The sequence below is a fragment of the Lissotriton helveticus genome, chromosome 11 (assembly GCF_964261635.1).
Source record: "Lissotriton helveticus chromosome 11, aLisHel1.1, whole genome shotgun sequence".
Taxonomy (NCBI): Eukaryota; Metazoa; Chordata; class Amphibia; order Caudata; family Salamandridae; genus Lissotriton; species Lissotriton helveticus.
Genome location: NC_136072.1, coordinates 942,499,358 through 942,524,538, shown reverse-complemented (window position 1 = coordinate 942,524,538; position 25,181 = coordinate 942,499,358). Strand labels below are relative to the sequence as shown.

Below are 25,181 nucleotides of genomic sequence, written 5' to 3'. Positions count from 1 at the left end.
GCAGCCTTTAAAAGAGGAGTAACCAGCTCTGCTTACTTTCAGACAGTGATCCATGAGTAGCGAGTCTGAGTATCCACCAGAAAGAATGTTTCCCAAGGTAAATAACTTGTTCTGATGTATACTTCTAGCCGTCTATGCTTCACCTTGTGAATATATACCAGAGAATTACCACCAAAGGTAGAGGGAGGGGCGCAGGGCAGATCTGTGGAATGTCTCAGACAAAAAAGTCCTGCAGAACAAAATGGGAAGCGTGTCCCTCTCGCCGGACCTGGCTATCAAGGCAGTAGTGCTTTATGATTTGGTCAACTGACGCCCATGTTGCAGGTGTAAGCTTAGCACTGATTGGATGAGTCCTTCTGGGGATTCTTGGCGAATGCATAGCCGATTTTGATGCAGGAGACCATCAACCTTGAAATGATTCTCTTCTGCACTGCCCTACCCTGCTTTACACCTGCAAGCCACAGAAAGAGCTGAACGTCCACCCAATGTTCCTTAGTAGTGTGATCAATGTAAATGCTCAAAGCTTTTTGGGAACCAAAACAAGACTCTTATCCTCTTCAGAGGGATGAGTTGGAGGCAAAAAAAAAACTGGTAGAGAGTTGTCACAACCGTGGGCAGGCCTCTCACTCTAGTACGTACCAACAGTTTTACCATGACCAGAAAAAATTTATTATATGGTTGCTGGACAGATAGCGCTTACAACTTACTCACACAATCAGCTGGGGTTATCACCATCATGAAAATAGTACATTATCCTACCTCCAACAGGATGGCCATGTGCCACTAAAAGCATGCTAAAGTGGTTTGGCAGCAGGAGAGGGACTGAACAGTACGTTGCTCCTGAGGGTCTAGATGATGTTGGCTGGATTACGTACCTTGAAAGGTCTGGAGAGTATGTTATTGCGGAGGTAGACCTTAGCACAGTTTTTGTGCCAAGTCTCGACCAAAGGCTTGAAAGATGCAAAACTACTGGCGATACTGCTGCACGGACCCAGAGAAGCCAAGGGAGTGAGCTGTGGCACTCGAGAAGCCAATGGAGCTCCTCCACACATGGCACAGAAGCAACGCATTGGTAACAACTGTTCTGCCAAAGGAGGCAGTGGTGTTCAACTCAGAGTGGATAACATATTTCACTGAGTTGAGTTACTCGGTCAGCAAAGGCATCATTATACTCTCTTCCATTCCTGAACGTGAGGAGTCTGCAATCGAGATCCATAGCGAGCATCTCAGTGTCCCTGCCAATCAAGTAACTCTACTGGATGTGAGCAAAAGAAGAACATGTTACTCAAACAAATCTAAACCACAGCTCTAGACATAGCTGAGAGGAAGTGATTTGTAATACTTAATGAAGAGAAAAACACTGTAATCTGTAACAGGATACAGTACTTGAACTTTACAGATACATTTCTGGGAAAAACCGGGCCAAAAAACACAAGCAATAGAGAAACAAACTTACAGGCAAATACAAACATAAGCGATGAGATAGAAGCTCCTATGCAAGCTGGCTCCTCAATATGCTAAAAAGAAATTTTAATTGGTAAATGCAACCTGGTAATATAGGCAGAATCAAGGATTTCGATAATTAACAAAACTAGTAATGTACCGTCTCCATCTTGGAATGGTCAATCTCCCTCACCCACCTTATGACAATGGGATAGTAAGCTCAGTAATCGAAGGGATTGTTTCATAGTTTAACCCTACTGTAGGGCAGTAACAGCTAGTAGGTTACACACTTCTCTCAAGAATGCAATTAAAGCTCGGTAAAAGGCAAAAATAACTTGGTCTATTGTTTGCGATAGATCTTTGAACTTCTCTTTAAATGATAAACGGTACAACAAATAGGGGTATACTTACAGTCTCTCTTGAACCGCTTAGCCTAAATTTCCGTCTATTGATGATCTTTACAGCAACTTTCTTACACGTCGACTTCTCAAAGGCCAACTTTACCTCTCCGCAGGCACCACTAATGCAAAAATGGAGTGTCAAGTCTGTAAAAGGGTGCCATTTCTAGTCTCAATACACAAATAACTTTAATCACTTATTATAACTAATTGAGTTTTATTTAATCTTTAAACTGTGCACAGAAAAATGGGGAAAACGTACTTGTCAAAGAGTCTAATGTGTGCACGTTTTTCATGATTTACCTGAAAGTGTTCCTAATTTAAGAAACCGTCCACCACTGCCTTCCTTCATTCTAATAAAACGGGAATTCAATTTGAGATTACAACTCTGTCTAGCTTGATAACATTTTAGTAATTCTATGAATTTGTATATATGTAAAGATTGGTCCACGGAGCAGAGCAGAATTTATAACACAATTGAAAACAATGATGCTAAGGCTGCTTCAAAGCTACGTGCAAGCTCAAGTATGCAATCATTGTAAAAAATATCCAACTAAAGTTTAGGCTCCATATAAGAAGAAAGTCTGAATTCAGATAAGGACCGACCTTATAGCCGAAGACATTCGAGCCTACACATTATGGAATACATGAGAATGCTTCCCCAATGTGGGGCTGTCACAAGACAAGACACCCAAAGAAAGGAGATGTGTTTCTTCAGTCTCTCTGCATTCAAGTGCACTTGCCCCTGAAACAGAAGGCTGCAGTCAAATTCTGTATAAATCAAATCAAAAAATGTGCAGCCATGTATAGACAGTCTCTTGAGGTCACGAATTGTGTTTGTGCTCGGCTGATTGCAAAGTCAGGCAGTACTATGGCACATTTAGTGTAATTATCAGACCTCATATCCATGAACTGTGTCAATGAGATCCATTTAAAAGTATCCTGAAAATGTGAAATGGTCCTTGCTAACAAGATTATTTGTCAAGCCCCAATTCTGCTTTGTAAATATTGCGTAGACACTGGTAACTTTCAAGTAAAAGGCTTTATAATAACTTGTAGCAAATTCTGGCCTCACTTCTGTCTGAGAATTAATAAATCATTTCCATGTTTCCCTAACTCCGAAGCAGCTAGAAGCAGGACATCACCGCTGAAGCCTCAAACATGAAGAGTTAAATCAGAAAGGAGAGGACAGCAGAATGATGCAACACCTTTAGATACAGTTAGGTGTTATTGACAAGGTGGAGGAAAGCAAGGGAGGGGGGGGGGGGGGGGGGGAGGGAGAATTTATGCCCGACCTATAGTACCGATTAACATTTTTGAGCGGATAGAAATCACAGCAGCCTAATGTGAATAGTTAGCAGATTTAGTGACTAATCAAAGAAGAACTGGAAGGAGCAATTCCATTTTTCCTCTAGTTTTCCTGTACAATATAGGTCTTTTAGAATCTCATAGGATTCGAACATTTCATTTGAATAGGGCCTACTTTGTCAGCAACAGATAGTACAATGACATGCTAGACGGATAACATGAAATTCTAGTCCCCAGTACCACCGAGGCTTGGTCAGTCGAAGTAAGTTTTTCTTGCGGGGGGGGGGGGGGGGGGGGGGGGGGGAGGGGGAGAAACTTAGTATATTGTTAAAACTTGAATTTTAGGCTGTCCGGCTCGGCAGAACACTTATGAAACATTACAGAACGAAACCAAACAATGGACTGCCTAAAATATTTGTACTTAATTGGATACAGAATTCGTCTCGGGGAGCAACAGGTTACCTTTATTACTAGTGGTTAGGGTAACTAGTTATTGGTATATTAAAGGCCTTAAGGTATTAATTTCCCACCATGTTTGAAATCTTCGAAGAAAACGCTGAAAGAAAACACTAGCGACACAGAAGAACAGAAGTCAGGAGAACACATTTACTAAATTAAAACAGCCACTTGGTGATCTAACAAATAAGTGTAACAGATTAAATTGAAAAGGTAATTTACGTTTAAGAAAAATAAGGCAACCGTGCACATGCATAGCATTCTTCAGAAATGTATGCCCACATCTCTCCAGATTTAGACACATGGTTTAAATGAAGAATATAACATCCTGTGGGCAATATTTAATCAAGACATCATGGGATAGAAGCGAGAAAGCCAATATCTGTGGAAAACAATAAATCGTGTTTGTGTGCTCTGATTCGATCAGAGATATTAAGTGTATGAGCTGGGGCATTTTAGGATTTGATAGAGCTGCCTGAAGAGAAAGTTTTCTAGAAGAAATGCAGGGTTTGGAGCAAGATACTGAATTAGATTGTCCAGATGGACTCCATGTTTATGTTCAGGCAAATGTTTCTGAAGAAAGTTGTTTCTGCCAAGCTCTGTAGTAACAGGAGAAGTGGTCATCTGAAAACACGAGAAGAAAAATTGTAATGAGAGGCTAATCTTTATTTTCTCAGTATCTACAGAGCTCGAAACGGGCCAAATCGGGCAAGTAGATGCAGTAAAACGATATGCCCTTTGGATAAATGCCTAGGCTGGCCCCAATGAAGACAGCAAAGAAATATCCTTACCCCCCCCCCAAAAAAACAGAAAAAAACTCCGGTCAAAGCTCACCGATCCTCTGTAATCCAGTTGCTGGATGGGTAAAAGCAAAAAGAGGAGTGGGGTGCCCTGTATTTGAAGTCAAACAGCAGGCTGTGTCCACTGATGGGACTAGATTGACAGTCTGATGTGGAAAACTTGATTAGAGAAACAGGCCTGAACCACTTCAGTGTTGAACTAACCTTGTTACAAGTCGCATGACTACCACGGAGGCGTCACTGAGGTCTGAAGTTGCTGCCCACAGGTTGATATGTGAATGTAACATCATCAGTAATGGAGGCAGACATGAACATACTAGATAAGGAAAAGCTTGAGAAAGCAGTATACGTTGACAACTGATCTCAGAAGCAAGTTGTAGGGATGAAAACATTCTTTGACGTAGAGGGGCATTACATATTTAATTGTTTAATTAGGCCTAGTAACTGCCCACTAGCATCATCTTAGTAAAGGCATGCTATATCAAACTGTGCTACCAATTCAGAATCTTCAGATTAAAAGCCATCCCTCCTGAAATCACAATATGCGTTGTACCAGTAAATAAAATTGGATCCGATCCATAATGTATGAAATAGGGTCTATTTCAGAGGATTGGATTTAGCAGGAAGCCGGTATCAATTGCACAAGACGCAAAACACGGAACATGTTGGAAATCTGTATAAATAGTCAAAGTATAATGTATAATTACCAGTAAACACAATGTTGTAATAGTAGGTCAAATCTTTTTTATTAACACTAAATATAGCCATTCTTCTCACATTAAAATTCTCATTTAAAGCAGCAAATTAACCCCCCTCCCTCCCCCCAAACCCCTCACAGTGAAAAAGTTTGCCAAGGCACCACTAGTCACGTACAAGTAGGAGGAACAGTAATGGCGCAAAACAGTTCTCCACTGGTGAGGATAGATCAATAGGTGCAAAGTCCACTGTCCCAAAAACTGCAAGATAATAGGTTTTCAAGTTGCACTCAAGGCTTATATAAGGAGAAGTAAAAGAAGGATAAATTATAGTTACAGATATCTATTCTCCTAGGCATCAAGGGATTAATCCAAGGGGTCAATATATGTAAGTAACCCCACACCCAGATTCCCTGATATATAGGTTTCACAATTAATATACTGTTTATTCCAGGGCTCCCTGATAGTACTATAGTACTGAAGGTGCAATTTCTGCAGGAGCCACACTGGCAGGTACTGCAGATGAAACTCACTTGGGTTTAGCTAATATAGGAAGATAGCTAGCTGAGGATAGGGATAGCAACAATGTGACTAAGAGCAGCTTTGCAATTGTTTAGTCTTCATCCACATCGCAATGCCCATTTGGTTCATGCGAGCAGGAAATCAGTTATGTCTTTGTTTTTTTTAACTTTTTTTAGGATTCAGGACTGAGTCCAGAGATGGCTGCCGTCATATCCTTGTTGATGTGGTGGTATCCCTCAGATCTCAGCATGAGATCGATTGGTTCCGCAGACCCTCTGCGTGCTGAACCATAAATTATTTAGCATTAATTGCTCAAAGACTACTGAACGGATTTACACCACATCAGTAAAAGCTTTATGGACCATCATCTAGGTTTCCTATGGAAAAATTCATAGGGAAAACGCGTTTTGGCCCCCCCATTTTTTTCAACCCATGCTTGATGGATTACCCAAACACTTTACAGCAAGGAGCAGAGATAGAGAAGACCCTTTTTTGGAAAGGGTCATGCCGATTCGTCAAACGGAGCCAAATGCTATTAAAAAAATTAAAAAACATGGTGAAAAGGAGGAGTAGGATACATGCTTCAACTCTTACTATAGAAAGGATGTGGAATATGAGCACATGGAACGTGTTTAAAAATATTTAAAGCAGATTATGGGATATTCTCCTCCGTGGGGTATGTCCTGGGCCACCCCTTTACGTGGTTTTTGGCCATGCTGCGTTTGATCTCTCAATGCATGTATGCTATGTAAACAAACTAGCCAACTGTCAAATATCTATACTTTAACTGCACTTTTGTAAATATTTTTTAAAAACTGCTGGTGAGTTTTGAATTTAAAAAAGTACTCAATAGGCAGTGGCTTCTGTCTGCAAACCAATCCTGGCGTCATTCCATCTAGCAGTACTTGAACTGTCTTATGCAAGTACTCTCCTAACTTGAATGGGAAAGAACGCTCGCAACATCAGTACTCAAGCTTTTGAGTACCCCAAACTCAAAATCTCCATGTATGTACATTGTTCCGTATTTTCTGCATAAGTATGTCAGCGGAATTAGGTTATTGGTCATCATTATCAAAATGTTTATTTTGGGATCAAGCCATTAAAACATACAGTAAAAAAGAAACTTAACACATTCGGTGCTCATGACGAGCTGAGCTCGTCATGACTGCCGCGGAACACCCACACGGGGATAATTCCCCTCCGTGGCGGGGCGTTCCACTGAGTGGGCGGAGTCATGACGAGCTCAGCTCGGTATGAGCACAGCGCCACCGTGCTGCATGCTGAGCCAAGCTTGTCACAAGCACCGCGAAGGGGTTAAAACAATCATATAATTATTATATAAAAACAGAGCAGAGCACGGCAGCAAATAGAATCACTACATTTCTCATGGGTGCAGGATTTAGTGTGCAACAGAGCGAGCAAAACGCACAAACATTTTGTCGTAACTGTATAAACCAACTATGTGTAGATCAGTAAAAACGATAAACTGCTACAGCAAAACCCCCAGGGATTTCCTTATATGCCAAACGGCTAGGACATAGAACCAAAGGCTTGAAGCCGTCGAAATGCTACAATCGGACATTGAAATGTCCGAAGTCTTAAGTGTCTTGTGCCCAAATTAGTGCAAATTGGCCTTTTCCAAGGCCTCCTAGGTCTGTTATATGCTGTGCAGACAAAAGTAGATGTTTCAACATGCTCTCAGCAGTAATTAATAAAAGGGCAATTTTGCGATCTCAGTCTGATGGAGTACCACTTGTACGTACATTTTATTCAGACAAGCAGTCATTAGAAACTGCTTTCCGAAGATCTTACAAATTTCTGCCCTGGTACTTCATGCAGTAATAAATTTGACAATGTTGCTGATGTGAGACATTGGATTACAATCACCGAATACATTTTTGCAAAAGATACCTATGTATTATATTGAGTGCCTGGAATGGTCAAGTATCATTATCACATACTGCTGAAGTCACTGCACTGGCCATACGTTTCTACTTTCATTATCTCGCCAGACAATACCCTTCCAGCATACATTTCCAAATTTCAAACTGATTATGGTGGCACAACCGTGGCTCTCATCTGCTGCTGACACACAACGCGACTCCAGTCACTTGACAGACAAACAGTTTTTATCATTTTAAAGCAACACACTATTTACCTTCCAATAGTTTTTGACATGATGAATTTTTCTCGGAATCCTTGAGGATAGCCAGACTGATCATCCACCATTAAATCTGAGAAAATAAAAACTAAGGAGAAAAATACGTTAATGATTTGAACTTTTATAATGGTGTACTACAACATATTTCAAGCATCTCATCAAGTATCTGTTGAGGGTATAAAATCAGTATAAAAACATGCATTGTACTGTTAATCTAAGGATGCCTTTCAAATCTATGTACAATTTCGCCCCCTCTGACAATAAGAGGAAAGAAAGCTCAGTGACTAATTGGGCAGACACACACGCCGTGAGGGGAACGGCAGTCCGTGGTGCAATCCTCACTCTCCAAGCGCCGTGAGGGCAACGGCTGGACTAGCGAGGCTCCCTGAGGTTCCCTGAGGGACTACACATCCCAGGTGCCCCGGAGGCAAGCGGCGCAACTGGAGCGTCATCGCCAGCGCCCGGAGGTGCGATTTAACTGCGGAGTGCCTCTCGCCGCGCGGGAGCGCCCGAGCGAAGCCCGGGCAAAGGGCGGGCCCTCTGTGGCCCTCAGTGGACGGGTCGGGCCACGGCCCCTGGTTCCAACTCAAGGACCTAGAACATTCAAGTGAGACATTGAACTGCTCATATTGTACTTTATTTTATCTCTGTACTGTAGGGAAACTGTTGCATTACATTGAGGTAATATAGCCTTCTCATTACCTGCTAACATGCCCACAATAACTACGGACCCATCGACATCTGGCCTACGCACCATAGATAATTTCCTGGTAAAAAAAGTTACGCTAATAAATAAGGAACGTAGGGCATCATTAGGCAGTAAAAGTTTTCCCCCTGTCATGGATATCGTGCACAATGAAACTGCAGAAGGATTAGAAGGCACTCTAGAACATGCCCCGCATAGTATAGAGGGACCCAGCATAGCGATACAGGCACAGGTACACTCTGAGAAGCCTGTGGACCTGCTTAACACTTCGGAGGAAGATTCAGCAGCGGAAGTGTCATTAGAGGCCCCTTCTACACAAAGACCAGTGAGGAAGTGCAGAAAGAATCAGGGGAGGCGTGGGGGGAAATCTCTAAAAACTAAATCTCACACCAATCCACCCAATAACTCCAAAGCCACGAACGCTAACAGCGCAAGCAACCAGGGCCCAGAAGAAACTAACCAAGAGGGCAGTAATAATGAGGGAAGCGTGATCTTGTCTGACTCCAACTTAGAAGCATTAATAAACACAATAGTAGGAAAGCTGGAGGCCAAAATTTCAGATTTAATCAGCCCAATAATGTCCAGATTGGACATTGTAGCTTCTGAGGTAAAAAGACTGGGCAGTTTGGTGGCGGCACATTTGACCCCCGCCCCAGGAGTTACAGCCCCAAAAATTATCCCTGTTAGGGATGGGAAGGAGAATGCAGCCAGGGGACAGAGTGTGCAGCAGCAGCAGCAGCCAAATCCTCAAAGTTCGGTTGGCGCTGGGACTGTGTCATCTACAGCTCCAGTAAACCACCCAATTCAACAGGCCCCTGTATCCCTAGGTACTCGTGCAGTGGCCCCACAGAGGGCTAGACTCAGGAATGTAAATCTCCCCCCTGATTGTGTGCCATATGTGGTGGTGCTAACCAATGTTCCACGTTATGAGGAAGTACCAGCCCAACCACATGGAGAATCTTATGACTCCCTAAAAAATAAAACGGTGGCGTGGCTAAATAAAAACTGTGGTTACCCATCTCACTACTATGACCAAATCATATCTACTGAAAGGGTCAATTGGGTTGGCCCTTCGAGGAAAGCGACCACGGGGGACTGCGTGGTTGTTAACTTCCAGCACCCCCAACATGTCGCAACAGTCTTACTGCGCGCATCCTCACTGGTTTACAATGCAAACAGTGTCTGTGTGCGCCCCCTGGGATACTTCTATGCGCCTGACCAGAACCCGACCACAAATTCGCCTAAAAATCCTCGCGGGTATAGGCCTATATCACATGCTCAGACCCCAAGTCCGGTAGCACCATATATGCATAACAATAATATCAATGGGCTGAATGGTTGGCAGTCACTGGCAGTAAATTCTAATGGCTGGCAGACACCGATAGTAAATCTGATTGCTGACAACCAGAATTTGAGAGGGTACAATGTTCCCATACATAATCGCTTCGAAATGTTTTCAGGGCTGGACGCCTGCGACTGACTGAGGGTCTCGGAGAGTCAGAGTACCGTACAGCCTCCTGCAGCACAACAGATAGAGGTGATTTCACCAACAATACAAAAAAAATAATGTCATATGTTGGAATGTGGCGGGCTTAGAAAATAAAATGCAAGATGAAAGCTGGCTATCATACATTAGGGGCTTTCAGATCATCTGCCTACAAGAGACTTGGTCAGTAAAATGTGACATGTACATTGAAGGTTATAAGGCATACTTTGTACCTGCTGTATCAGCAAACCGGGGAAGACCAAAGGGTGGTATGGTAATGTTTATATCGGTAGCTCTGAAATGTACAATTGTTAGTAGGCCTTCAAGCAATCTTGGTTTATGTGGTAAATAAATAAATAATACCTCTCTTTTTGAATGCATAAATGAATAACAGATAGCTCAATAAATAAGAGTCAAGATTCGAGGTAGTAGGAGTTTGCAGGTTTAATACAGCATAAGGACAGGAACGGGACAACCTGCACAGGAATAGGATGGCAAGCCCTGGCAGCGCTGCCAGGATCTGGACAAGAAGGCTAGCGTGCCGTTTAATAACAGATACATGAGCATATATACATAACGCAAACACATAGCATTACATTGCAATAGGCGTAGCAGTGGGTGGAGCAATAGGCGTGACGCGTAGCAGTCGCGAAAGATAAGGGTGAAAAGAGGTGTAACAGGGCGTATACATAGACATGTGATGCAAACGTAACAGAATATGTCATGAATGGGGTGGAAACCATGGAGGGGGCTACCTAAGGAGCCGGGACCTCTAACCTGATGGTGCGCGCAAACTGGCAATGACGTGTTACTAGGAGAAGCTGGGGGCTATGAACTCTGTGCTAGGAGCAGAGACTGAAGTCTGGAGAGTCAGGGCGACATGTACCTAAGCAGTATCTAGTATCTGATGTTTAGAGAACATGTTGATAGAATCCAAAAGTTATCGGGGTAAAGGCGAACAGACTCTAAGACTGGAGCATGCATTATTCTACATGTAGTGCGTGATGAAGAATATTAAATGACCATTAAATGCAGTATTTCTCTTACATGGAGACGTAGAGGCTAGACAATGACGGAAACTATTGATGCGATTCAGTAGCTTTAGGAATGCAGAGAAGGAGGGCTGTACTGATAACTCGAATCATAACATACTCTTGGCAGACTCAGAGGCAGAGCCAGGCTGAACCGGGCACTGCGAGGCAGGAAGTAAGTGAAGGGTCGAGGATACAGGCGGGGCCTGTATCGCTCCTCAGCGAGGCTTCAGGGGACAGGAGCTGAATCTGGTGTCCAGGCCCTTTTGAGGCCTAGAAACGGAGACTTTACAATGGAATAACGTGCACACTGAGAAACGTGGCAACGTAGCTTTACATAGGCCTGATATTCGTAGTATTCACGAGAACTGGAAACTGACATACTAAAGGTGGACACAACTATAATTGCGTCTTTAATCGAACATGGGGAATAACATATGCATATTAATCATGCACAGATAACATATGATGGATGACACGTAGGGACACAGAACATGGCAAAATTTACTTTTCCACATTCCCTCCTTGTCACTACGTTTCCATCAGGAAACATCAATATTCATGATACCATCTATCATTTCATACAGTATCATTTGCTCGTCTCGAATTTTCTTGGAACGGGATTTAGAACGGGGCTTGGGACTAGGAATACAAGATGTAGCACAAATGCCGCAAATCGCAGGGCCACATTGTATACAGAGGCAGCAGCTAAATATGATCGCTACTGCAATACCTAGAAAGGACAAGACTTTCCATCCCCAGGCGGAAATTATATTCCAGAACCAACCGGACCATGTCCAGGTGCCTGGATTTTGGTGTAACAGATGGGCAATTTTATGAAGTCTGGTTATAGCTGAATAAACAGACGGCGCGTTATTTGGAATGAAAATGCAGCAACTAGATCCGATGACTCTACAGGCCCCGCCCCTATCGGCCAATATGACGTCAAGGACGAGACGATTCTGGAGCACGACAATTCTCATAAAGGATTGTTCTTCGGTTAAATTACTTAGAGCAGAAGTAGTCTCAATTACTACTGCTTCAAGGGTTCTGGTTAACCTACGTATCAGCTTACTATTCACAACTGTACCTAAATAAGGGAAGACACCTTTATTGATATCTATATATTGTTCTAGAGCAGTTTCAGTATAATCGACAATCGGGAGGTTTCTCTTGTGTCTAGTATGTACTAGGTGGGAATTCCTATAGTAGTCGGGTGGGGCTAGAAAAACAGGTGGCAGTAGGAAGGCAATGTAACAGGTTCCCTCCCAATCGAGGGGCAGACGAACATATGCGGTCTGACCACAAATAAAATAAGAATGACGTGAAGCCTTGAAAATAGATTTCCCACTGTCACTATACTTGACAATAGTAGTACAATCACTATGTCCTACGTGTGTAGAACCATTATTTCGGACACATAATTCGCCTTTGACTGGTAGTACTGAAATTGCAGGTAAGTCTGGAGTAGTATCAGACTGAACATTCAGGACCATGAAATTCGAAGAATAATTACCTAAATTATACACTTCATTTTCTAGATCTAACCCGGTTCTGTGGGGGAGACCTTGCTTGTCTGGAAAACATGTACTGTTAAGAAAAGACATATCTGTTGAGGATGACGTTAACGTGGACCATGCTCCACACGAACCATTATGTGAAAAAGGATAAGGAAAGAGTGGCAGAACTCCCTTCGGTGTCTGAAAAGGGGGGAGTCGACCACACACCCAACAATTAGTGGCATTGCTGGTCTGGTGTGAATAATGTAACATGCGGATGAAAGAATTATTTCGCATAGCGAGGCGGTAAGAGAGTTCATGAGGAGGCAGATCACTAAACGTGTGTTCTACTGTAGCATTAGAAGACTTATTTACATGAGAAACTGGAAAATACAGGTAAAATGCATAACTGGTGCAGGAAATCATAATGCTGAGAAATAATATGAAACATAGAAAAACGATACATCGGATTGAGTTTTGACTAACTCTCTCACTATGGGGGTCTATTTTATACATGTCAGAAACAGTCTAACCGTTTCACCTAGGGGAGGACTTAGACAATCAAACTGGCTGACTTATTTTACTAGACCGGAGTTTCAACTTATACTCCTGCTGTGGAGTTTTCTCTAACAGGGAGGGTGCAGTATCATTGTTCTTTGCGGGACAGTCCTTGAGAATAGTACTTTGGCAATCCTTCAAATCCTGGGAAATGTTCTTTGAGACGGGTTTCAGTCCATAAAATTTCTTTACGTGCGAAAGATGCACCCAGCCTTTGCGTCCCTCCAACTTCACGGCTGTACGGGTGGCGAGGAGGACCTGTCGGGGCTCCTTCCAGCGAGGCTCTAGCGGACTTGAGCGGTCAAAATTTCGCACCAGGACCATGGATCCTGGAACGATTTCATGCGGTACCACCTCGGTATTGTCTGGAAATGCGGCGGCAACCTGTGAACGACAAGAGTTGAGGGCAGACATCAAGGAAGCTAGGTAATCTGTCAGCATATTACTTGAAACATCGGTAATACTTCGGGGTCTGGGTGTACCCCACATGTTAGGGGGGCGGCCGAAAACGACCTCATACGGGGACAGACCTGATCTGGAATGTGCGACCATGCGCATATAGAACAAAGCGACTGGCAGAGCTACTAGCCAGTCCACACCTTTCTCTTTACATACTTTGGCGATGCGAATTTTCAGAGTCTGGTTATGTCTCTCTACGAGACCTGCTGCTTCAGGGTGGCGTACACAATGGAACTTCCACTGGTACCCTAACAAAAGGGAAACATGCTTCATTAACTCTGAGGAGAATGGCTGGCCGTTATCAGAATATACGACCCTAGGGAGTCCATAACGGGGGAAGAACTCACGAACCAACTGCTTGGCAGTGGTCACGGCTGTGTAATCTGGGACTGGATATGCTTCTGTCCACCTGGACAAAGCGCATACAACTACAAGGACATACTTGAAACCTCGACATCGCTCCATCTGAATATAATCCATCTGGAGGACTTCAAAAGGGTGGTCAGGAGGTTGGAATCCACCTTGTTCCACCGGGACACTTTTACCTGGATTAAACTGACAACATATCATACAGGTACGGACTTTCTGCTTGGCTGCAGCTCGTAAATGCTTGTTGAACCAAATGTTCTGGATACTGTCTAACATAGCTTTTTCTCCTAAATGTGCTGGACTATGTGCAGTATTGATAATGACTTGAACCATAGAGTCGGGGAGAAACCAAGTGGCTTTTCCTTTCGTCAACCATCCTTGATCTGTCTGGACCCCTCCTTGTTCGGACCATTTCTTGATTTCTTCGGGAGTAGCATGTAACTGGATATCTATGACATCTTGAGTAGGGTCCTTAACTGTCATACATGTAGTCGGATCTGGAGTGTGTGTCATGTTAACTGGAATGTCTGGAGTCTGAGCTGTAAGCTTGGCTGTGCGATCTGCTAGATCATTACCCTGGGAAATAATGTCAGTAACTTTCGTGTGTGCCTTGCATTTCATGATAGCAATGGATGTCGGTAAATGTATTGCATCTAACAGAGCTTGAATAAGGAGACCATGCTGAATCTTGGTTCCATGAGAAGTCATGAAACCTCTCTCCTGCCAGAGCACTCCAAAGTCGTGTACGACTCCAAATGCGTAGCGTGAATCTGTGTAAACATTAACTTTCCGGTTCTTAGCGTGTATGCAGGCTTGTGTCAGAGCAACTAGCTCTGCTGCTTGAGCGGACAGGGTGTCAATACGGTGTGTCTTAATAACTTCGGTGTCGGTAGTCACTGCATACGCGGAGACTAGTTCTCCTGTACTTGTTCTCATACATGAACCATCCACATAAAGTGTCAGGTCGGGATCTGGTAACGGAACATCTGTCAGATCTTGTCTTGGCTTTGTCGTAATGTTGACTACTTCCACACAGTCGTGTGTGTCCGGACTTAAAGTAACTGATGGTAACAGTGTAGCAGGGTTCAGGATGTTGCAGCGTCTGATTTCTATGTGTGGCTGGAACAGTGTCAATTCATAACCTGTCAAACGTGCAATTGTCAAGTGCTGAGTCTGTGTTCGGTTTAAAAGAACTTCCACGGAGTGTGGAACTTGTACTGTCAGGGAGTGTCCTAATACTATGGAATCACTTTGTCTGATAGCTAGTGCTGTGGCTGCAACTGACTTGAGGCACGCAGGCAGAGCCTGGGCTACAGGATCTAATGTGCTCGAAAAATAAGCACAAGGCTTGTATTGTCCTGCTTGATCTTGTGTGAGAACAGATAATGCTGTACCTTCACGTTCTGTGACGAAAAGTGTAAAAGGCTTACTGTAGTTTGGTGTAGCTAGAACTGGAGCTTGACATAGGGCTTTCTTTAACTCATTGAAACTGAGTGTATGTTCAGATGTCCAAGGGAGGACAGTCGATACGGCTGCCTCCTGTGTCGTTAACTGTATCAGTGGCTTGGCTAGAAATGCATACTGAGGAATCCATTGTCGGCAATAAGAAGTAAGGCCGATAAAAGCACGTACCTCCTTCTGGGTCTTGGGCTGAGGAAGACTCGCTATTAACTGGATACGGTCAGGTGTCAACTGCCTACCCCTCTTGGACAGTAAGTGTCCTAAGTAGACCACTTGCTGGACACAGAATTGAAGCTTAGAAGGGGACACCTTGTGCCCCATCTCGGCTAGGAAATACAGAACTGTGAGGGATGCTCGCTCGCAAGCACGTTCAGAACGGGCTGTGATCAATAGATCATCGACATACTGGAGCAGGGCAGTGTCAGTTGGCATGTGAATGTTGTCTAGTTGTCTCTTAAGTGCTTGACTGTAAATACTAGGGCTTTCTGTGAAACCTTGAGGAGCTCGTGTGAACATATAGCTCCTTCCATTTAAACAGAATCCGAAAAGAAACTGGCTGTCTGGATGAATGGGAACACTAAAAAATGCATTCTTGAGGTCGATTACAGTAAAGAACGTGGCTTCGGAATCAATGGCTGTCAATAGGGAAGAGATATCTGGGACAACTGGGTACTGGGGAATAATACATTTATTAAGTTCTCGTAGGTCAATCACTAATCGATATACTGGGGGTGCATTTGGATCAGTACGTTTCATGACTGGAATGATCGGAGAATTGCATACATTGGAGTCAGTTTCTACAACCACTCCTTGAGCGATGAGCTAGTCAATAATTTTGGATAAGGCTGCTACAGCCTCCGGTGGCAATCTATACTGTCTGATTCGTGGTAACACTACACCTGGCTTGAGAGTCACACGATGGGGTGTGATTTGCATATAACCAACATCAGTTGGACCTTGCGCCCATAGATGCTGCGGAACATTGGACAATCTGGGATCAAAATCTCGTAATACATAGTGACCCTTAAAGTCACGCAGGAACAGACGTATTCCCTCTGGGGAACAGCATATAACTGCACCTAACTCTTTCAGTGTTTTAATACCTAATAGATTCTCTGGACATGACTTAGTAAGTAACAGATCAGTAGTACGGGACAATGGACCTACTTCTAGAGTAACTGGCTTTGATATTTCATTTACAATGGGTTTTCCTGAAAATCCAAGGGAAACATTTCTTGAGCCTGAGAGCGGAGCCCCTGGAACTTCGGCGTGACTTATAGTGGTCCTACTTGCCCCTGTATCAATCAGAAACTTTCTGTCTTTCCCTAATACTTGACTGTGAACATAGGGACCTTCTTGATCTACAGGTATCTCGATGAGAGGCAAGCCTACCTCCCTCTCTAGGCTGTTTCATGAATATGGCTGATACTCTGGATACTCAGACTGTGCATACTTGTACATCTGCTGTGTAACGTGCTGTGTTGCAGCGATGGGCTGCGGTGCTGTAACTGTCTGTGGTGCATTCTGTGGCTGAGGAATCTGTGAAACTTGTTCTTGTCTAGGCGGACGTGGTCTTTCTTTAGTCTTACCAGTAGCTATGTTGTGTTTCAGAACTGCACACTCGTTTATAAAATGACCTGGCTGTTTACAATAATTGCAGTTCCCTTTAACGGGAGCTGCAGGATGACTGGCTTGATTCGGACCCCTCTTCTGACTGTCTTGAGGAACAGATTGTGCAACTAGTACTTTCATTTTCGTGTCTTTCATACGTTTTCTCTCGTGTTCTTGCTCTTCTCTGATTCTATTCTGGTGGTATTGGAGCATCTGTAACATCTGGGACGGGGTATTAGCTTGCCAGGTACTTTCGACTTTCAAAACTCGATTCTTAATTTGTGGACTTGAGTTCTCGACTAATTTAGTAACAAAAAGGTGAGGGTATGACTCACTACTTGTCTTGAGGCCACTGTTGATGCTAAAACATTTCTCAAATCTAGAATAAAAATCACTAATGTCTTCGTCTTGTTTCTGTTTACAGGCTGAGATTGCATCCCAGTCTTCCTTTTTCGTTGTTAACAATCTGGGTAAAACTTGAATCAATAATTCAGGTAATTCTTTACATTTCGCTCCAAGACCGGTACCTGGTACTCGTGCCTTATCTTCAGCTTCTAGAACTGCCCAATCGATCTTTTTCTCTCCCACCTCCCATTCTTTTTCCTTGAGCTTTTCATACACCCCTGCGGGCAGCAGAACCTTTAACATTTTAATTATATCTGGATACGTGTATTCTCCCATACGGAGCATGTCTTTTAATTCTCGATGGAACCCTGCTGGATCTTTATCATGACAGGGGATTAATTTTTTCATCTCTAAGAGTTCCATCTTTGTGATCGGGGTGTAAACAAACACTCGTTCTAGTTCGCCACCCGTTCCTCTAACTGGGTGGACTTCTCGTAACGGATTCTGTCTCTCCATGTAAAATGGTTTACTTTCTGGGGGTGAGACATGAACAAAATGCGGGTTCAGAAACGTTCTATATTTGTGACGCTGTTCTAGAATGACACTAATTAAGTCGGTACCTAAACCTTACCATCTATACTGGAGTAACTCGTTCAGGATATCATGTAACGGGCCTGGATCAGAGTGCTGACCCTCATACAATGTAATGAGGTGCTGGATCATATACATACCCACCAGTCGTTGCTCGGCTGGGGGCATTTTCAGAAACATTTGTGCCACTATTTCGTCTGGAAAAGTGGTAGAATCAGTAATCCATCGGACTGCTGATCGGGCTAGTTCTTGTTCATGCATAGTACTTAACTCACTGTAACCGATTCGTGATTTCAGAATGTGATCGGTAGCTTGAAACACTTGTTCTAGAGAACCTTGTTCTGGTGCTGGATGATGGAAAGTTGACTTGTGTTCTAGGCGTAAATGGCGATCTGGAAATCTAGATTTTCCTACATACGCTATTCTGGCGGAATTCTCGTCGTCTACCTCTTCAGTATCAGAGTTACTTTCTTTCTCGCTTACTTGTGCTGCTTTACGCTGTTCGTGTAACTTTATTATTTCTTTACGGATTTTCTTGTACATACTTTCCATAGCACTGATGGTCCTGTGCTTACCCTCGGCTATATTATCACTCCACTTTGTCAGGGTTCTCATTTCGGCTTGATCTTTGGACGGGTAATCTTGTTCTCTTATTAAACAATTAATCAAAAACTTTAGTATCATGAGCTGGATCTCGGCTTTCCTTTGAGACATGACTTCGCCAATGCTTTCTGGATCATCCCCTGTACGGATGAAACGATATATTCTGTCTAGATCTTCTTTCATATTCGGTAGGGTGACTAGATACTCGGCCACCTTTCTTACACGTAATGAATATAAAACCATATTATCCTCGCCTGGGACTGGATCATAGCCGCATTCATTAAGGGCTTTTCTTATTTCTGCTACAGACTGATGTCTGGGCGTACGCTGTGACGCTTGTGCATGTAATTCGGCTGACGTTAAACGCTTGTGTGGCGGCGGGGTCTGAGGAGGACCTCCTCCTGCGGCCCCTAAACTAGAGTCGTCGACTGATCCTCTTCGTACTAGTGTGGCAGGAAATTGAAATGCGGGCTGAACTGGTATGGCGGGCTGGACCGGGGGGACCGTAACAGGTACTGCAAGGGGTACCCCGGTGTCTGGAGAAACGGGGAGTGCCTGATTTACAGGGACTGGCGGAGCGCGAGCAGGATTTGCATATTCTGGGACTGTGTCGTCCAAATAGGACGAAATGAAAATATCAGCTGCGGTCTGTTTGTGACGTAGCTTGGTCGGAACTAATGGTGGCGGAAAGTTACTGGATGCCTCCGGGGTCGCTTTTGGCAGGCCCTCGGCAAGAAGAGGATACATACCCTTAATAAGAGCATGCCTCTGTCTGTCTGACTGTTCGGTTTTAACTCGTTCACCAATCTCGATTAATTCCCTTTCTTGGGCTCGTTCCAAGGATTCTCTACTTAATTCTGACTTTCTGATTTCTTTTTCGGTTCTTTTATGAGATTCTTTGCGCCATAACTCGATGGCATCTTTCTGTGACTGTCTGGCTTTCTTTTTCCATAATGCTTCTTCTACTCTCATGATGCACTCGGCATCCCATGTGCCTGACACAGGCCATCTATACTTTTCCTCTAACTGTTTGGTATACTCTACCCATAAATCTAGATATAGTATGGCACTTATGCCATGCCTCTGATACATAAAATGACCTGGACTGTCCCTAGGCGGGACAGGAACTGCTGCTTCCAGCAGACCCTTTCTAGTTTTTAACTGACGTAACTTAGAAAACAAGGGCATGACTGAACTGTAACTGAGACACAATACGTAATTACACAATAAACACGATAACTACTTCACACTCATACCACAACATCAAAATACATGAAGAACATTTAGAATAACAGTTTGAACAGAATACAACCTGGAATACAGGACACAGAATACCTGAATTTTCTCGAGAACAGAACTGACTAGAACAGAAACTAGATGTACTGCTGAAACAGTACGAAACTTACCGGTCTCATACAGAGACACGTCAGGACCCGTATCCACCGAAGTGGACACTTCGTTTGTGGGTCTGTGTACCACCAACCCACGGACCAGAGTCAATTAAATTGACCCTGTCTAGATACTGCCCCAGTAACGGTACTCACCGGGCAGCAAGAACGGAAGGCCTCGGACTGGACTGGACTGCTACGACGACGGACGACGAACTTCGGACTTCAGTTACGGGTGGACCTCCGGATACCTCGGACCTTGGACTCTCGGCTTGGGCTCTGGTCGGGACTCGCCGCGTTCCTCCACCGCCTCGTCTGGATGATGGACCGCCTCCTCCGTCTCCTCCGTGGGCCTGAGGGATACTTGAAGCAGAAATATCTGCACGTGCACGGTATGGTTCCGTCACGGCTGCAGAGGGTCAGGGGGCCGGCGTGGCTTCACCGGCGCGTGGGGAAAGGGCAAGTCCCTATTCGGGCGCCATTATGTGGTAAATAAATAAATAATACCTCTCTTTTTGAATGCATAAATGAATAACAGATAGCTCAATAAATAAGAGTCAAGATTCGAGGTAGTAGGAGTTTGCAGGTTTAATACAGCATAAGGACAGGAACGGGACAACCTGCACAGGAATAGGATGGCAAGCCCTGGCAGCGCTGCCAGGATCTGGACAAGAAGGCTAGCGTGCCGTTTAATAACAGATACATGAGCATATATACATAACGCAAACACATAGCATTACATTGCAATAGGCGTAGCAGTGGGTGGAGCAATAGGCGTGACGCGTAGCAGTCGCGAAAGATAAGGGTGAAAAGAGGTGTAACAGGGCGTATACATAGACATGTGATGCAAACGTAACAGAATATGTCATGAATGGGGTGGAAACCATGGAGGGGGCTACCTAAGGAGCCGGGACCTCTAACCTGATGGTGCGCGCAAACTGGCAATGACGTGTTACTAGGAGAAGCTGGGGGCTATGAACTCTGTGCTAGGAGCAGAGACTGAAGTCTGGAGAGTCAGGGCGACATGTACCTAAGCAGTATCTAGTATCTGATGTTTAGAGAACATGTTGATAGAATCCAAAAGTTATCGGGGTAAAGGCGAACAGACTCTAAGACTGGAGCATGCATTATTCTACATGTAGTGCGTGATGAAGAATATTAAATGACCATTAAATGCAGTATTTCTCTTACATGGAGACGTAGAGGCTAGACAATGACGGAAACTATTGATGCGATTCAGTAGCTTTAGGAATGCAGAGAAGGAGGGCTGTACTGATAACTCGAATCATAACATACTCTTGGCAGACTCAGAGGCAGAGCCAGGCTGAACCGGGCACTGCGAGGCAGGAAGTAAGTGAAGGGTCGAGGATACAGGCGGGGGCTGTATCGCTCCTCAGCGAGGCTTCAGGGGACAGGAGCTGAATCTGGTGTCCAGGCCCTTTTGAGGCCTAGAAACGGAGACTTTACAATGGAATAACGTGCACACTGAGAAACGTGGCAACGTAGCTTTACATAGGCCTGATATTCGTAGTATTCACGAGAACTGGAAACTGACATACTAAAGGTGGACACAACTATAATTGCGTCTTTAATCGAACATGGGGAATAACATATGCATATTAATCATGCACAGATAACATATGATGGATGACACGTAGGGACACAGAACATGGCAAAATTTACTTTTCCACATATACAAGGTCTAGTTTTATCTGCGGGCAATTGTAAGGTTGGTTTGATCAATTTTTATAATTCTATTAACAATGCTACAAGTTACGGCAACTTAGAAATTTTAAATGATTATATAGGCACCTCAATGAGGGATTGTTCACATAACTTGTTGATCATGGGCGATTTTAATATTCACCCTTGTGGTGACCCCCTAGGGAAAAACCTCCAGGAATTACACTGTTCCAGAATAAATGGTTTACATCTGGAACACACGGTGGAGGGGGTCTGTTTTAATAACCTTCTCAATGATCATGGTCTCACTATAGCAATGGCATTACGTGACCCCTCAAAGCGTTTTCTTACCCCAACTTTTAAAGGGCATGGGAAGGGGACGTTTATTGATTATATGCTGTTAACCTTGCTCATGCAGGTCTTTGTGCGTTCGTTTTCTATAGACAATAACCCACTTAGCGATCACAACCCTTTGACTATACATTTAAGGGGGCCCTGGGTGGCTAGTGAAAGTCGTAACCTGGTTAAGGGTAGGGTAACAGCAATTGATGGCAGACGCCGCCTAAAATGGTCCATGTGCACTCCGGACCTCATATACCAGAACATCCAAAATAACTGTAGGGATATAATCGCTAGATGCACTCAGGTTGATTCTGATCCAACTCAGGTTCTGTCTGATTTTCAGAGCTTAACAGATAAAATAGCTATTTCAATGACAGAACCTTTAAAGAGTAGAGGGAGGGAGGGCCCGAGGTGGTTTAATAAGGAATGCTCTAAAGCAGCTCGTGACCTCAGAGCGTCCTTGTCGTTAAAACCAAGAAACAAGGAATTAGTACAGAGATCTCGAAAAGAGTATAAATCAGTCATTGCCTCACGGAAGGAGGTACTGAAGAATGAGGCTTGGGCTGAGATCCTGGAACCACAAATACTGAAAAACCGTGCTAGATTTTGGGCGGCGCTTAAGAAACCCTTCCTGGTGAAAGATTCAGGGGAGGGGTTAGAATGTGTTATAACAAAAGAGGAATGGGTTGCACATTTCAAACAATTGTACGGGGGATGTGAAACTAATGCGGTATCCTTTGAATGCACCAAAGGGGGTCCTTGCCTGAATGTTAGTATAGGAGAGGTTTTGGTGGGAATAGAGGGGCTCACAGTGGGTAAATCACCAGGCCCTGATGGGATACCCCCGGATCTCTTCAAATCTGATCCTAATTTCTGGGCCCCGATTATTGTGGCGGTTATCAACGCAGCCGCGAGAGTTGGATGCCCGTTATCATGGGGGCTCTCCACCATTGTGCCTATATTCAAAAAAGGGGGACAGGGATAGCCCCCTTTGCTACAGGCCTATCTCCCTGATTAACTCCATGGCGAAATTAGTGGGGAGAATTGTATTGCGGCGACTCTCCGAGTGAACACGGGACAACAATATTATGTCTATCACCCAATATGGTTTTTGTAACGGCCGCTCGACCACAACTCAATGTCTAAATCTCTTTCTAATACTTAGTAAATATACTATTGCCCAAAAGGGCACAGTCCATCTGGCCTTCATGGACCTATCCTCAGCTTTCGACTGTGTCAACAGGGGGAAGCTGTGGGGGTCCATGAGGGATAAGGGAGTAGACAGCGGCATCATAAATTTTCTGGTTGACCTCCATAGCAACACAAGTGCAAATATAAGGTATTGCCAAGACCTGTCAGTAACTGATGATTTTAGAACCGGGAAGGGGGTGCGGCAAGGCTGCATATTAGCCCCTTTCCTTTTTAATTTTTATATAAATGAGCTGGATGGCGTTTTACAGGAGGTGAAATCAGACAGTCCAAGAGTGGGGAAAAGAAGCATCCCCGTTCTGTTATACGCAGATGATGCGGTGCTGTTAGCAAGAACTGAAAAAGGCCTCCAATTGCTACTTAATGCATTTAAAAAATTCATGGAAGACAGAGATTTGTTAGTGAACAACTCTAAATCTTTCATTATGCAGGTGGGGAAACAGCCAAAGAGACAATACACCTTCAAATTAGATAAGGCAGTAATACCACTTTCTAATACATTCTCCTATCGAGGAGTACTCTTTGACTCCAAATTATCCTGGGCCCCGCAACTTGCTAAGAAAAAAAGTGATGTGACTAAGGTTAATGCCTCCATTTTCAATTTCGCTTCAAAGCTTGGTAAAAAGCCTACGGCTGCTATGATTAAAATATATGACGCAAAATCTGTAGCAACCGCAGTATACGGGAGTGAGCTTTGGGGCTACATGGCTGGGGAACAACTTCAGACCACAGAAAATTCGTTTTATAAACGGCTCCTGTGTGTTCCAGTCTCCACTTCCAACTTTGTGTTTCATGAGGAACTAGGAGTGGGGTATTTGAGCGATATCCTGTCCCTACGACCTCGGTTATGCTGGCTGAAAATGTGGTTATGCAAAGAAATTCCCCTAACACACTTAATTGCTAATGACTTCATGGCCCTCGAGAATGCGTCAGGCACTCCCTGGCTGAACTATTTAAAAACCTGTTTTACTGAAATGGGTCGTCCTGATCTGTTTGTACATCCGTCAGGAATTAGAAAGGCGGACATTGATCTAGTCAAGCAGGTGTTTCTTCAGCGTAAGAAGGCTGAGAGGGAGGGTGCTGAGCTACAAAAAGTTAGTGTAAGGAAATTTATCATGGTTAAAACATGTTTGACAACAGAGCCTTATCTACTCGGCACTTTCAGTACCCACGACAAGTTCATGCTAACAAGATTTAGATTTAACCTGTTTCAACATCTGCTTATTAGACCTAAAAAGGAGAGCTTCTGTAAAAATCTATCATCCTGTGGCTGCGACGGAAAGTCTCCACAGGACATGATGCACTTTATGTTTTTATGCAGATTTTATTAATTCCCTCGTAAACGCTTTTTAATTGCTCTTTAAAAAAAAATGAATTTTAACCAGATACGACCAGCCTTTTTATATTTACAATTGCTACACAGTAATAGTGTCCTTCAAGTTCTTGAATTTTTAAAATTGGCTCTTAAACTGCGACTGTGTCTGGACCAATGAATGAACTAATGGATGTAATGTTTTCAGTTTTCTCATCATCTGTAATTATATATTATATAATGATATTTGAAGTATGTACTGTATGTTTTAATGCACTTTTATGGTTGAAATACACCAAATAAAGTTTCTTTTGAATTTGAAAGAAAGCTCAGTGACTAATACGCACATTTAAAATAGATCAGCTTCAATGTAAGAGCAGCTACAATATTCTTAGGGCTCCCGCCTGCGTTGCAGTGCGCAGCCCTGCTCACGCAGCGAGAGCCCTTTTTCGATGGGGTTTTGAAAGCTGACCACAGGCGTGTGATCAAGCTGTTTCTGCCAGGCATTGGCATTCGCGTATTTTTTTTATTAAAAAAAAAGGCACGCGATTGGGCAAAGGCGGGCGCATGTCCCGCATTTGTAACGCCCATTCCCAACGGTGGCTAGCACGCGCAGCAGTGCGCGTTCGCCTTGCTGCTGCGCTCCCTCCTCCCGCTCCTCTGTGGTACGCGCGCACCACTAGTTTCCATTCCCGGCCCTGCTTCTCTGTGGTGCGCACGCAACACTGGTTCTTTAAGCTGTATT

At 43.8% G+C, this 25,181-nt stretch overlaps 1 protein-coding gene across 4 annotated transcripts in view; it reads right to left on the bottom strand.

The window, feature by feature from the left end:
• Positions 1 to 25,181, bottom strand: part of CHEK2 (checkpoint kinase 2) — a 260,226-nt gene that overhangs the window by 116,677 nt on the left and 118,368 nt on the right. For all 4 annotated transcript variants that reach the window (XM_078667290.1, XM_078667292.1, XM_078667289.1 and 1 more), the window contains 2 exons: positions 7,781 to 7,871; positions 1,855 to 1,963 (listed from right to left, as the gene is read on the bottom strand). In XM_078667290.1, the coding sequence (XP_078523416.1) occupies positions 1,855 to 1,963; positions 7,781 to 7,871 (200 nt within the window). The remainder of the gene's footprint in view (positions 1 to 1,854; positions 1,964 to 7,780; positions 7,872 to 25,181) is intronic.